Here is a 12,672-nt window from a genome sequence, read left to right on the forward strand (position 1 = left end):
CAGTCTCTAAGTCGTGTCTGACTCTTTTGTGGTCTCACAGACTGTAACCTGCCAGGCTCCTGGGTCAATCGGATTTTCCAGGCAAGAATACTGGAGCAGGTGGCCATTTCCTTCTCCAGGGGATCCTCCCAATGCAGGGATCCAACCCGCCTCTCCTGTGGCTCCATTGGCAGGCAGATTCTTTACCACTGAGCCACTTGGGAAGCCCTACGTGTCCCCACTACATGGGGATAATTCTTTTAAATTCTCTTAAGAGTAGAGAGCTGTCTTTTACAAGCAATGACGCAACATTTCTTGGTTAGCCTGCTTTCACCTTTTTGGAAAGAGATTGTGTAGATAGGTACAGTTGAGGGGCCCGGTAACGCAATAAACGGTAGTAGCAGACATTCTGATGGGGAATTTGATGGTTTTGGAGAATGAGAATTAAACAAAGGCAAGCATATAAACCAAACGGGTAAAAACGTCCTTGGCGGCAGTGTTGGGGGAAAAAAAATTTTTTTTAAGAAAAAATGAAAAGGGTGCCTTATGTGATTTCTAGACGTGGGCTTGGGGGAACTGAAGAGAAGGACCTTACTTGCTGTAATAGAGAATTCGGATTCGGGAGGCCGGACATTTAATCCGTGTGTCTTTGCACCGCCACTTTCGTGGGGCCGTGTCAGGAGAATCAGCTCCTGGGCTCTTTCTTTTCCTTCACCTCGCCCTGCGGCTTTAATTCTCCTATTTGCGCTCGGGGCCTTAAGCCGGCCTGGGCATGTGCCCAGTTCTCGTACCTCGACGAGCGGGCGGATGGCTGCCGGCCCGGCGCTGGGCGCACGGCGGGGCGGGGACCGGGCGGCGCGCCGGCGCGCAGCGGGTTAAGGCGGCGGGGGCGGCGGCTAGGGGCGGAGGGAGCGCGGCGGCGGCGGCGGCGGCTGCGGCCCGGCTGCGAGCGCCCGCGTCCCCGGACCGCCGCGGGTTAAGCGCCGCCCGCGCCGGGAGGGCTGAACCTGGAGCCGCCGCTCCGAGCTCGCCTTCGGATCCGCTAGACCAGGAAGATGGCGACGGACGGCGCGAGCTGCGAGCCCGACTTCTCCCGCGCCGCGGAGGACGCGGCCGGGGCCCCGGCGGAGGCGGCGGTAATCGAGGTCCCAGGGTGGGCATGCGATACCGGGCTGGGCGCCCCCCGGGGTGCTCTGCACGCCCGGGCGCTTCCCGGTGCCCTCTCCTCGGAGTGCCCCTTCCACGGGGTCGCCTCATCCCCTGAGGCCGGGGCGAGGCGGTCGCCTGGTCTGGGGATCGCGTTTGTCCTCTGCGCGCCTCGCGGGTAGCAACCCCGGTCCGCCCGGTTCTCCTGGCTCCATGCGTGCGTCCTGTGCGGCCCCTGCACGCACCCCCTCTGCCGCGGTCGGGTTTGCCCAGGGGCGCGGGCAGGGGTGTGTTTCCTAGCGAACTTGACCCCCTATTGTTCGCCTCTGGCTGCTCGCGTGGTTGTGGACGCGTGTCTCGGGGGTGCCTGGCACCCCTCTACGGACTCGGAAAGCTGCGTGGGGGAGGTGGGTCGGCGCCGATCCGGTGTCGGGATGCCCATTGTGTGTATGTGTGTTGTGTGTGTGTGTGTGTTGTGTATTTCCGTGCCTGAGGCCCCTTGGGAGCGGCCCCATGCCCAGCTGTGGGCGCTGCTGCCGCTGAGCGCGGGCGCTTGGGTCCTAGCTGCCTGCTGCCCCATCACTTGGTGATGGTTGGGGTTGAGGCGGGCGAGATGTCCTCGTTCTTCCCAAGACCCCGGCGGGTTTGAGGCGCAGCACCTGGTATCAACACATTGTTCTTCGCTGGGATCTAGAAGCCAAATGAGCTTCCATCTATTGCTGGTCCCTCCTTTCACCCCCAGAATACCCAGTGCACAGAGGCTCAACGGTTAGTTTCCAGCCCCTACCTTGGGGGAAGGCCAGTCGCACAATATCTGCGTGAAAATGTTTTGGGGGTTTGGGAAACAGCTCGGGAGGAGCTGCAAGGATCTGCAAAGAAAAGCAGCTCTGGGAGCGCCTTCCAACCTTGGCGGGATCCCATGAGCCAAGCGTGGACGCCCTGGCGTTTTTCCCACCTGTGACCTGACCAGTGTCGGTGAAGGAGTAGCAGAGGGCATGGCCAGGTGTGAACATCCAGGGCTGCTTTAACTTCCTACCCCTCTGTTTGGGGATATGGCTTTCTGGAGAGGTGAAGGAGAGATGTGAAGGAAAGCTACTTGGCCATGTGAAGAGCTGAGCCTGGGAAGGAAAAGAGAATCAGAGAAGGAAACACTGAGGCGGAGGGCTGCTGTTTTCCACTTGTGAAACTGGCAAGTTTTGATTTGAAACTTTTAGGGAAATTGATGGCTCATTCTTTACGTAGAAAATGTCTTAGGATTTCATATGAAACCTATCTACTTGTGATGCAGGAAATCAGTTCCCCTGTGTAAGGTACTAACTATAAAGAAGCTAGCTATTAAGACAGACCTCTCTGAGAAGTTGAAATGATTGGGTACCTTCATCCCCAAGAGATGGTAAGGGGAGGGGAGGGAGGGAAAAGAAAGAGGTGTGTTTCTTGTTTCCCAGAAAGGTTGAATTTGTTTGCTTAATTGACTTAAAATGGGTTTCTTTCTATACACAGTATTTTAATCATCAAATAATTAAACAAAAACAGCTGAGTTATGGTCTGTAGCTTCCTACTACCAAATAGTAGCTACCAAATCATTTTATTTGGTAAGATTACAAACAGAGCTTTAGACACAAGCAGATTTTTGTGTTAGGAAGGTCAGTGTTCCCTTTCTGCTGTTTAAATTTTTAGGAGTCTGATATTTTAACTGCTTAGAGGTAGAGGTTTGATCATTTCATCCTGGTGGATTAGAATAGCCATGAAAAACCTGTGAAAGTGAAACTCCTTTTTTATTTCCATAGACTCCTATAGGGTTCTGAGGAGATGCAATAAGAATTCTTAATCTAATATTTTAAAAATGTTTGGTATTTAGTGAAATTTTAATGATGGCTTCATATGTGGTAAACTGGACATTTATCTTTGAAGTAACGTACAATCTGCGTATAGCTGCCTCTTGATCTATAGACTGATTTTTTAATTAAAGAAAAGCTAGATTAAAGAATATTTGTCATTATAATTGCCTCTAGTCTAATGATTAAAATTTAAAGGCATGATTATGCATTTTAGGTTTATGGCAACTGAGGACTTAATTATTTTAGTGGATAATTCTTTTTTGAATTTTTGAAATTTATTTCAAGTAAGTTTATATATTATGCATTTTACATGTATATTTGGCAGTAATGAGCCAACAGAGACCCAAAGCGGTAGGCTATTTTTGAAAGTGAATGTTTTCATTAAGTTTTGACTATTTAGATTGTTGCTTAGAGACAAGTTTAATTTATAGTTTTCAGCTTAATACGATTTTCAGTGGAGTGTTTTAAATTTAGTTGTGGTCCTTGTTCTTAGCTGTTTAAATCCTGAAAGCATCCGAAGTATAAGGCTAAGGTAACAACTACATTTTTCAGTAGGATCATATTAACAGTGTTTGCTATGAACCATGCTGGAGACCTGGATTATTTTCAGTGTCTTAGCCAAATGTGATGTCTCTTCGACTATATTGCTATTTCTACTTTGAAACTAACTCCTAATGGATTGAGCAGCATGGAAGACAGAAATCTTCCTGCCTTTAATTGTCACCGAAGAATTTAAGAGTAAAAGGAAAACACAGATCTTTTTAGAGCTATGTTTGGGAACTGGACCAACATTCTTGTTCTTCTAGGCTTTTCTGGAGCAGTTAATATACAAAATTTTGTTGTCATGGTGATAGTGACAAAAAAAAAACTTGAACAATGATTTTGTTAAGAATGCACAATAGTGATGTTAAACAAATTAACAGCTAGCACCTTGAAAATTGTGTTCCCAGGTGACAGTATTGAATATAAACCCAATAGAAAGAACTTTTTAAAGCCAATTTTGCTAAGCTTTCTTTAAAAATTATAGTTATGTGGCAGCTATAGAGTTTTGAGAATCTCAAGGTAATTTAGGTAATGGATTTTCTGGATTTTACACACATTACCAAACACATACAGAGGTGGAGATATTGTAATATCTTTGCTGTTCTAAAGTGAAACATTGCAGTGGTAGAAACTCACAGGCACCAGGGAATCAAATCAAAGACCATGGGGTCATGAGAGGCACACACACACACAAAAAAAACTGCAGCAAGAACCTGGGGAAAGAGTCACAGGGAGGATTCCTGGTGGAAAGCTCTGGAAGCATTCCACAGAAGGATGGAGGACTTGGACAGGAAGACTGCAGGTAGCAGCGTGAAATTATGACTGGTTTCCAGGATTCCTTGAGAGGAGACTTGGGACAAAGATGAGCATAGAGGTTTCAGTCTCAACTATGTGCTTTAGAAAAACCACTTAGAAGTTGGGAAAAATGTACGAAAATGTTCCCCAAGTAAGAATATACGTGATTTTATCAGGATGCTGCTTTGTTTCTTCTTGAAAAGGTTGTATATTTCTATCTGCATCTGTTTTTTGGACTTCATTATTGTTGTCGTCATTGTTATATTTCTCACAGGAGTAACTTAGATGAGAGAAAAATATTTGTCCTCTTCTATGATTGAATCCGTGCCTAGATTCCCACTTGGTCTTATCCTCTTGTGCTTCACATAACTTTATGAAGTGAGAAATGTTTCACAGGCTTAGTACTTAGCCATATGCAGATATCTGCTGTTGATCATATGGACAGCAAGGCTCTCACTGGGAGAGAGCAGCCTCCTTCCTCAAGAAGAGCAGTGTGGATTTTGTTTGTGAAAGCAGAGGTTTCTTAGTACAGTTCCAGGCACATTGTAGATTGTTGTTGTTGTTCAGTCACTCAGTTTTGTCTGTTTGCGACCCTATGGACTGAAGCACACCAGCCTTCTTTGTCCTTCACTGTCTCCCGGAGTTTGCTTATATGCATGTCCATTGAGTCGGTGATGCCATCCAACCATCTCATCCTCTGTCATCCCCTTCTCATCCTGCCTTCGATCTTTCCCAGCATCAGTGTCTTTTCCAATGAGTTGGCTCTTAGAATCAGGTGGCCAAAGTATTAGAATTTCAGCATCAGTCCTTCCAATGAATGAATATTCAGGGTTGAGAATCTCAAGGTAATTTAGGTAACATATTTTTTGGATTTAACTTCAGGATTAACTGGTTTGATCTCCCTGCTGCCCAGGGGATCCTCAAGAGTCTACTCCAGCACCACAGTTTGAAAGCATCAATTCTTCAGCACTCAGCATTCTTTATGGTCCAACTCTCATATCCGTACATGACTACGTGGTACATGATAGATATTCCACCAATATTTATTGAATAAAGAAAGTGAACATTCATCAAGAGCCTGGGTCATAATCCTTAATGTTGATGGGCTAACTAGAAATTTTACTTCATGTGTTACAAGATTGTAATGAAGCTGTTGGCCTGTGATTTGTAGTAATTATAGATGTTATAGAGCTCTTCTTGTTTCTTCTGATTTTTGTGGTTGTTGGTTTTCATTTATATTGTTCCCTTCTAAGCTGCTTTTCTCAATGATATTTCAGCTGCTTTACAGATTTTTTTTAATTAAATTTCCAACATGGTTAGTTTTCCCTTTAGATTTTCCCTCATCAGAACAATGATTGAGGCTGGGGATGTGGTGGTGGAGGGATGAAACTGCACCCCTCCCATCCTGAATTCTTCTAATAATAGAGTCAAGGCCAAATCACCCACTAGGGTGTGTGGAGGGGGAGGATGGTTGAGAAGGGGTCAAGAGAGGTGCTGGAAAGCTTGGAAACAGGAAGAGGGAGTAGAAGGAAAGATTGGGCAGGAAGGACATTTGGAATTGTCTGCAGATGTCCACAAGTGTGGGACTAGAAGTCAAATTTGAATGTGCCCAGGAAGGATGGTGCCAGTTTCTCTCCCTTCTTCCCCTGCATACTTTACCACCTAAGCACATCTGAGCATTGCTTTAGAAGGTGGCTTTTCTTTGAATACACTTGGTTGTATTCTCTGTTGGAGCTCCTTTGCAGGACTTATATTATGTGGAAGAGGAAACTTGTCTTTGACGATTAGGTAAAGAAATGGAGAACAGTTACAAGAGAGATGATGATGATGACATTGATAGCAGAGGATTTTTAAAATTTTACTTTGTTAAAATAACTTGCTCAAAAATAACAGCATCATATTATTAATGCTGTGCACAGTGTGGTCCCATCCATGTATAAATCTCGATTTTAGAAAAAAAATTGGGGCTTCCTTGGTGACAGTAGTGGTAAAGAACCCACCTGCCAGTGCAGGAGGAAAAAACTGTTCTCTTGAAATAAACTGTTAATAAATAACCAAATACGTTGAACATGAATGTAAAATGTCGTTACAGTAAGTGCAGTGGAGCCAAGATAACATTGCTACATGGAATGGATACTTGTTTGCAAATGATTTGAGTCTGACATTTTTATATTTCATTGAAAGGGCAACAAGGTGATGCCAAAGGCCTGAGTTCTTCTACAGAAGGGCTTTGTAACTGTAAGACAGTTCATTTAGTTGTCCATGTCTTAGCTCTTCACTTGAAAATCGGTGTGCTGATATTTGCCACCTACAGATAATCGAAGTGATCGTCTTCCATTCATTCTAAGCGTCTTAAAGGACAGTTCCTGGATCTGGGTGCCAGCTCACATGTGAAAATGACCCATGTCCCATGTGAGGTATTGTTAATATTGGAAAAAAAAGAGCTACGATGAAAGTAGATGTTTGTTTTATCTGAGATGTGGTCCTTCTTTTCCAGAGTTAAAGTGGAGGTTAGAGGAATTGTGAAAGAGGGAGAAGGGAAGGGAGGTAACCGGCCTTAATTATGAAATGCTGCCGCCCCTGGCTGAGCCATATTTGTGCTTCTCATTCCCCTTTTCTCCTACTTAAAATTAATTACATCCTTTACCAGGTTTCCTTCCTGACAGTCTGTTTACTTGTTGGTTTTACTTCCTTCTAATACATGGAGTTGCTTGTCTTGCATGGCAGACCCCCGGCGGCATGGTTGACTTGAGGTGCATGGCCATGGAGAGCTGAGCCCAAGTTCTCAGCATGTGGCTTTAAAGGCGCATGCCAAGTTGCCCTACTTTAGGTTACTGTAAATGATTTTTGAAAAATGAATGAAAGTGACCTATCAGTTACTTAGTTGCCCCTAGAGTAGGCCATCATGTTGTGTCTTAGTAAGATTGGTGTATCTGTTAACTTGCCATTTTACATGCTTTGTGTTTTTATACTGAGCAAAAGAGGCATTTTCATACCAAAAGTGAGAGGCATGTATGTTAGGTAAAATCATTCAAAGATGGAATTGCTCTTGCTGTCCTGACACATCTAGTAGAGGTGAGAAGATGGAGAGTTAATATGGATAAGTAAGTATAAACCAGTGAAGACACACAGGAAGCAGGGCATGATTACTTGTCAGTAAACTAACAGAACAGACTCTTAAGACTGAATTGAGAGTGAGAGACTTCTGAGTCTGAAAAGACCTATGGAAGGGAGATTCGAGCTATGTCCTGAAGAAAATGGGATTCAGATAAATTAGAGGCGAAAGGAGAACTAGAAAGAACAAGATCAGAAGTATGCGACTCTGGTCAGGAATACTCTTACCAGAAAGAAACCAGAAGGAATAATCTCAAAGCAAGACATAACTGCAGAGATACAGTTTTAGACCCTGAACACATGTACTTTTCATCATGAAAATCCTTATAATTGGCTACACATTTTAAAAAGAGTGTAAATATTCTTTGTACCTGGATTTAATTTTTCCATGTTAATGATAGTTTTCAAATTTTGATTTTTCTCCTTGAAGTCTCAATATGAGTTTCATTGCTTTCCTCTTCTTTACAACCTTTTACATTCATTCCCAAAGCATAAATCTTGCTTACACAAAAAGTTCTAAATGCATTATTAATTATTAGTGAAAGTGAAGGTCACTCAGTCATGCCCGACTCTTTGTGAACCCATGGACTATAGAGTCCATGGAATTCTCCAGGCCAGAATACTGGAGTGGGTAGTCTTTCCCTCCTTCAGGGGATCTTCCCAACTCAGGGATTGAACCCAGGTCTCCAGCATTGCAGGCAGATTGTTTACCAGCTGAGCCACAAGGGAAGCCCACTATTAAGCTGGGAGGAAAACATATTTCTGTACCTTCTAAGCAAAGAGGTAAAAATCAATTTTTCTTCAAATATTTCTCAGAGGCTTCAGGGAATGACCTAAATTTCCACAGCCTAATAATCCAATTACTCTGATGGTATGTGAAATGAGGACATTTGGGGGCTGGAAGAGATTTCAGAGATCACTTAGTACAGCTTTCTCATTTTACTGCTGAGAAACCTGAGATCCAAAGAGATGAGGTAACGTTCTTTCAATCCATCTGCTTTCTCAGACACCCCCTCTCCCTCCTTTGTAAATTCATTGATCAAATGTAGGCACAACCCACTAGATTTGAAATGGAGATGCTCTTGGTATCTGAGAAGAGCCAGAGTGCATGTCTGCCTTTGTGTCTTGTCACTAGATTATCACCATAGCGGATGCATATGGGCAAAGATCTGAAGGATACTTCTGCCACTGCGGCTCATAATCATAACTTCTAAAGGCTCTTTTTGTACCTATCAATGTGCTGACCCCATTAATTCCTAAAGGGTCTTCTGACCCTTTTGTGGCTCAGTGGGTTGAGAATCTGCCTGCAATGCAAGAGACACAGGGGATGTGGATTCCATCCCCATCCCTGGGTTGGGAAGATCCCCTGGAGAAGGGAATGGCAACCCACTCCAGTATTTTTGCCTGGAGACTCCCCATGGACAGAGGAGCCTGGCGAGTTACAGTCCAATGGGTCATAAAGAGTAGGACACGACTGAATGACCAAGTATGAATTTCCTGTGTAAACAGAGTATTTAAGATTTGTTCTTTCAGGAAGAGTGTGGGAAGAGTGGTAGTGGAGGAAGCTGGGTATTGGCCAGTGTTCAGTTCTGGCAATTTAAAATGACAGCTCAGCCGGCTTCTATTTTCATGTTTCTCCTTTTCCCTTTTTCTTTGGAAGCTTGTAGGAGAATATTTAGGAGAATGCTGTCCTACACCTGCCCCAGATAAATTAAAGTGTTGCAGACTTTTGTGTTGAACAGTAAGAGTTTGAGGTTGTGTCTCCTTTTCCATGTATATGTCCCAAAGAAATCTTTCTATCTGATGACCAGACTCAGGATTTATTTAGGCTGCCTGTGCTGGATTTTCTAAACTAGATGTTAGGAAGTGCTTTTCCTAGAGTCCTTTTTCTGGCAAACATCAAACATGGTAGGCAGGAGAGTGGCCTGTGGAGTTAAAATCTACCAGATTTTTTTCTTCCTTTTCTGTCTGAGTGCCTTGCCGTCATTAAAAAAAAAATGAGATTTGAATTTTTCCCTGTTAATTAGGAAAAGCTATTGCAGACTTCCCTGGTGGCTCAGACGGTAAAGCGTCTGTCTACAATGCGGGAGACCCGGGTTCAGTCCCTGGGTTGGGAAGATCCCCTGGAGAAGGAAATGGCAATCCACTCCAGTACTATTGCCTGGAAAATCCCATGGACAGAGGAGCCTGGTAGGCTACAGCCCACAGGGTCGCAAAGAGTCAGACACGACTGACCAACTTCACTTCACTATTGCAGTGGTAATAAAGTTTAGTCTCTGAACATGTCTGCTCTGGTTTTTGGGTGGCAAGGGCATGGGTATCATATTTGCTTAGGGACCTTTATGTAGATCCTGATTATTTTTTATGTGAGTGTGGCATTTAGATCTATCCTGTCTTGTATCTTCTTTTGAAAATTAGGTTTTCAAGTTAGTCTTTTCAAATATTACATGATTTATCACAAAAAAAGTAAAGAGGATGAGAGGAAACTTTTGTAGGTGATAGATTTGTTTATGGCATAGATTCTGGTGAAGGTTTCATGAGTGTTTACTTACCTTCAAACTCATCAAATTGTATATATAAAATATGTACAGCATTTTTTATGTCAGTCACACCTCAAAGCAGTTTAAAGTACAATTTAAAATGATCATTTTACTCTTAAACCAAGAGACTTTAATAATTGCTTTTTCTGTATCTAGGTACTTTTGTACTATAAATGTGTCAGAGCAGATAAATGACACTTTGTATGAGATAGTAATAGAGTTTTTAATGAGATTTTTTTGGTTCTGGGCTTTATTTTTCTAAAAATACCAAAATGCTTTGAATCTATTTGTGAAATACCTAAGACCTATAACATAATTTCATATACTTTCTTTTACTCTTATTTTGCTAGTTTAGGAGGTGAAAACATCAAGTATTGGAGAATGACCATTTGGAAATACGCTTATAATATCTTTATTGTTGAAGGTCACAAATTAGAAGTGCCTTCAGTTTGGAAGCAAGGGTGAGAGGTAGAGGACAGAGAAGCAAGCAGATAGATGCACTATGCTTAAAACAATGCATCACTTAATAAATTAAGACAGATTTTTTTTAACATTCTCTGTAACAGTTTATTGTTTAGCAAGAATCCTTGTAACATTGTTTCTTTAATGACTTTTCCTTTTTATCGATGGTTATACATTAAAAAGAATAGACGTGTTGGTTGCAGGTCACATGTTGCAGTGTTGATGATGATGGAACCAGGGCAAGCTCTTCTGACTCTAATGTGAATCAAATCGTGGCAAAGTCTTTCATAATTTATTAGTTTTTAAAGTGGAGTGCTTTGCTTATGAAGCTTCGGGGAAACAAGGACAATAAAATATACAATTAATTAAAATCTGTAGAACCACTGGCAGCATTAATAAAACATTACCATCTAAAGCACAAAAGAATTGCAGCTTACTTTCCCATCTCAGTGGGAAAAACCAGGATAAACAAGCCTGTCTCTCATCATAGTCAATAAACTAAGTTTATTGGACTTGGGCTGGTAGATTTTCAAAGAAATAGGCTCATAGCCAATATCCCACGCCTCCCTTTTAAAACATCTGGGAGCTCTCAACTTTAATAATAATAACAATCACCTGCCTTTACTTCATTGATGCATTCTTTTTTTAAATTGAAGTTTAGTTAATTTCTACTGTACAGCAAAGCGATTCTGTTATACATGTATATACACACATACACACAAACATGTGTGTTAGCCACTCAGTCATGTTCAACTCCTTGCAACCCCATGGACTGTAGCTTGCCAGGCTCCTCTGTCCATGGGGATTCTCCAGGTTGCCATTCCCTCCTCCAGGGGATCTTCCTGCCTGACCCAGGGATTAAACCCAGGTCTTCTGCATTGCAGGCAAATTCTTTACCATCTGAGTCACCCAGGAAGCCTATATGTGTGTGTGTGTATATATATATATATGCACAATATGTAGGCATATTGTATACATATGTATACAGTCTTTTTTATATTCTTTTCTATTGTACTTTTTCATAGGATATTGAATATAGTTGTCTCTGCTATACAGTAGGACCTTGTTGTTTATCTGTTCTATATGTAATAGTTTACATCTGCTAATCCCAAACTCCCACTCCACCTTTCCCCAAACCCATTCTCTCTTGGCAACCTCAAAGTCTGTTTTGTAAGCCTGTGAATCTGTTTCTGTTTTGTAGGTAGGTTCATTTGTGTCATATTTCAGATTCCACGTATAAGTCATCTCATATGGTGTTTGTCTTTCTCTTAGTATGACTGACTTCACTTAGTATAATAATCTGGTTGCATCCATGTTGCTGCAGATGGTATTATTTCATTCTGTTCTATGGCTGAGTAGTATTCCATTGTATACATGTGCACCACGTCTTCTTTATCCGTTCACCTGTCGATGGACATTTAGGTTGCTTCCATGTCTTAGCTATTGTGAATAGTGCTGCTGTGAATGTGGGCGTGCATGTCATTGATACGTTGCTGTTTAATCTTCACAAGAACTTTGTGGGATAGATGTTGGGATTTCTGTTACACCGATGAGAAAACAGACTCAGATAAGTTACAGAATGCTTCTCCAAATGTAGTCCATGGACCAAAACCACGAACAGTAGTAGGAGCACATAGAAAGGCAAATTCACAGCCCCATCTCAGATTTTCTGAATCACACGTCAAGGATGAAGCCCAGCGGCCTGTGTTAACAAAGTCTCCAGGTGATTCTTTTGCTTGAATTTTGAGAATAACTGGGTTATAAAGCTTAAGTGATGCCACTAAGTAATGGGAGCAGAATTTGAGTTCTAATATATTGGATTTTATTTTTCACAATGAACATCTCTAAGTTAATCTTCCAAGCAGAGGTCACCCAGAACTACCCATCCTGTAGGCTTATTACAGGTTTTCTTTTCTCTTTTTCCCACCTTAGCCCCTACCTTTCCAAATAACTGCTTTGTTGAATGAATGTGCAAAAAGAGATAATTTTAAGGGTACGATCCTTTAAAAATCTTATTCAGAGAACCAGTTAGCTCTGGTCTCTGTTCCCCTTCATACCATTGTGTCCTTCCAGAAGGTTCTTTTGCAACTGAGAAGTGACCAGTTCACCTGGTCCTACCTGTTTGGAAGTCCCTGGAGTCATTTATGGGCTTTGCTGCGTTTACTTGTTTGTCATCACAGTGATAGCATGGTGTCAGATACACAGTTGCTAAACTAGTCTCATTGGCTTATTGATAGAATAGCACTGTTTTCGTC

At 42.5% G+C, this 12,672-nt stretch overlaps 1 protein-coding gene across 1 annotated transcript in view; it reads left to right on the top strand.

Moving 5' to 3' along the window:
* The first annotated feature begins 921 nt into the window (after window positions 1–921).
* Window positions 922–12,672, top strand: part of CTTNBP2 (cortactin binding protein 2) — a 169,358-nt gene continuing 157,607 nt past the window's right edge. Inside the window, exon 1 of the mRNA XM_055590284.1 lies at window positions 922–1,115. Within this exon, the coding sequence (XP_055446259.1) occupies window positions 1,035–1,115 (81 nt within the window). The 5' untranslated portion in view covers window positions 922–1,034. The remainder of the gene's footprint in view (window positions 1,116–12,672) is intronic.

This window comes from Bubalus kerabau, chromosome 8, assembly GCF_029407905.1.
Source record: "Bubalus kerabau isolate K-KA32 ecotype Philippines breed swamp buffalo chromosome 8, PCC_UOA_SB_1v2, whole genome shotgun sequence".
Taxonomy (NCBI): Eukaryota; Metazoa; Chordata; class Mammalia; order Artiodactyla; family Bovidae; genus Bubalus; species Bubalus kerabau.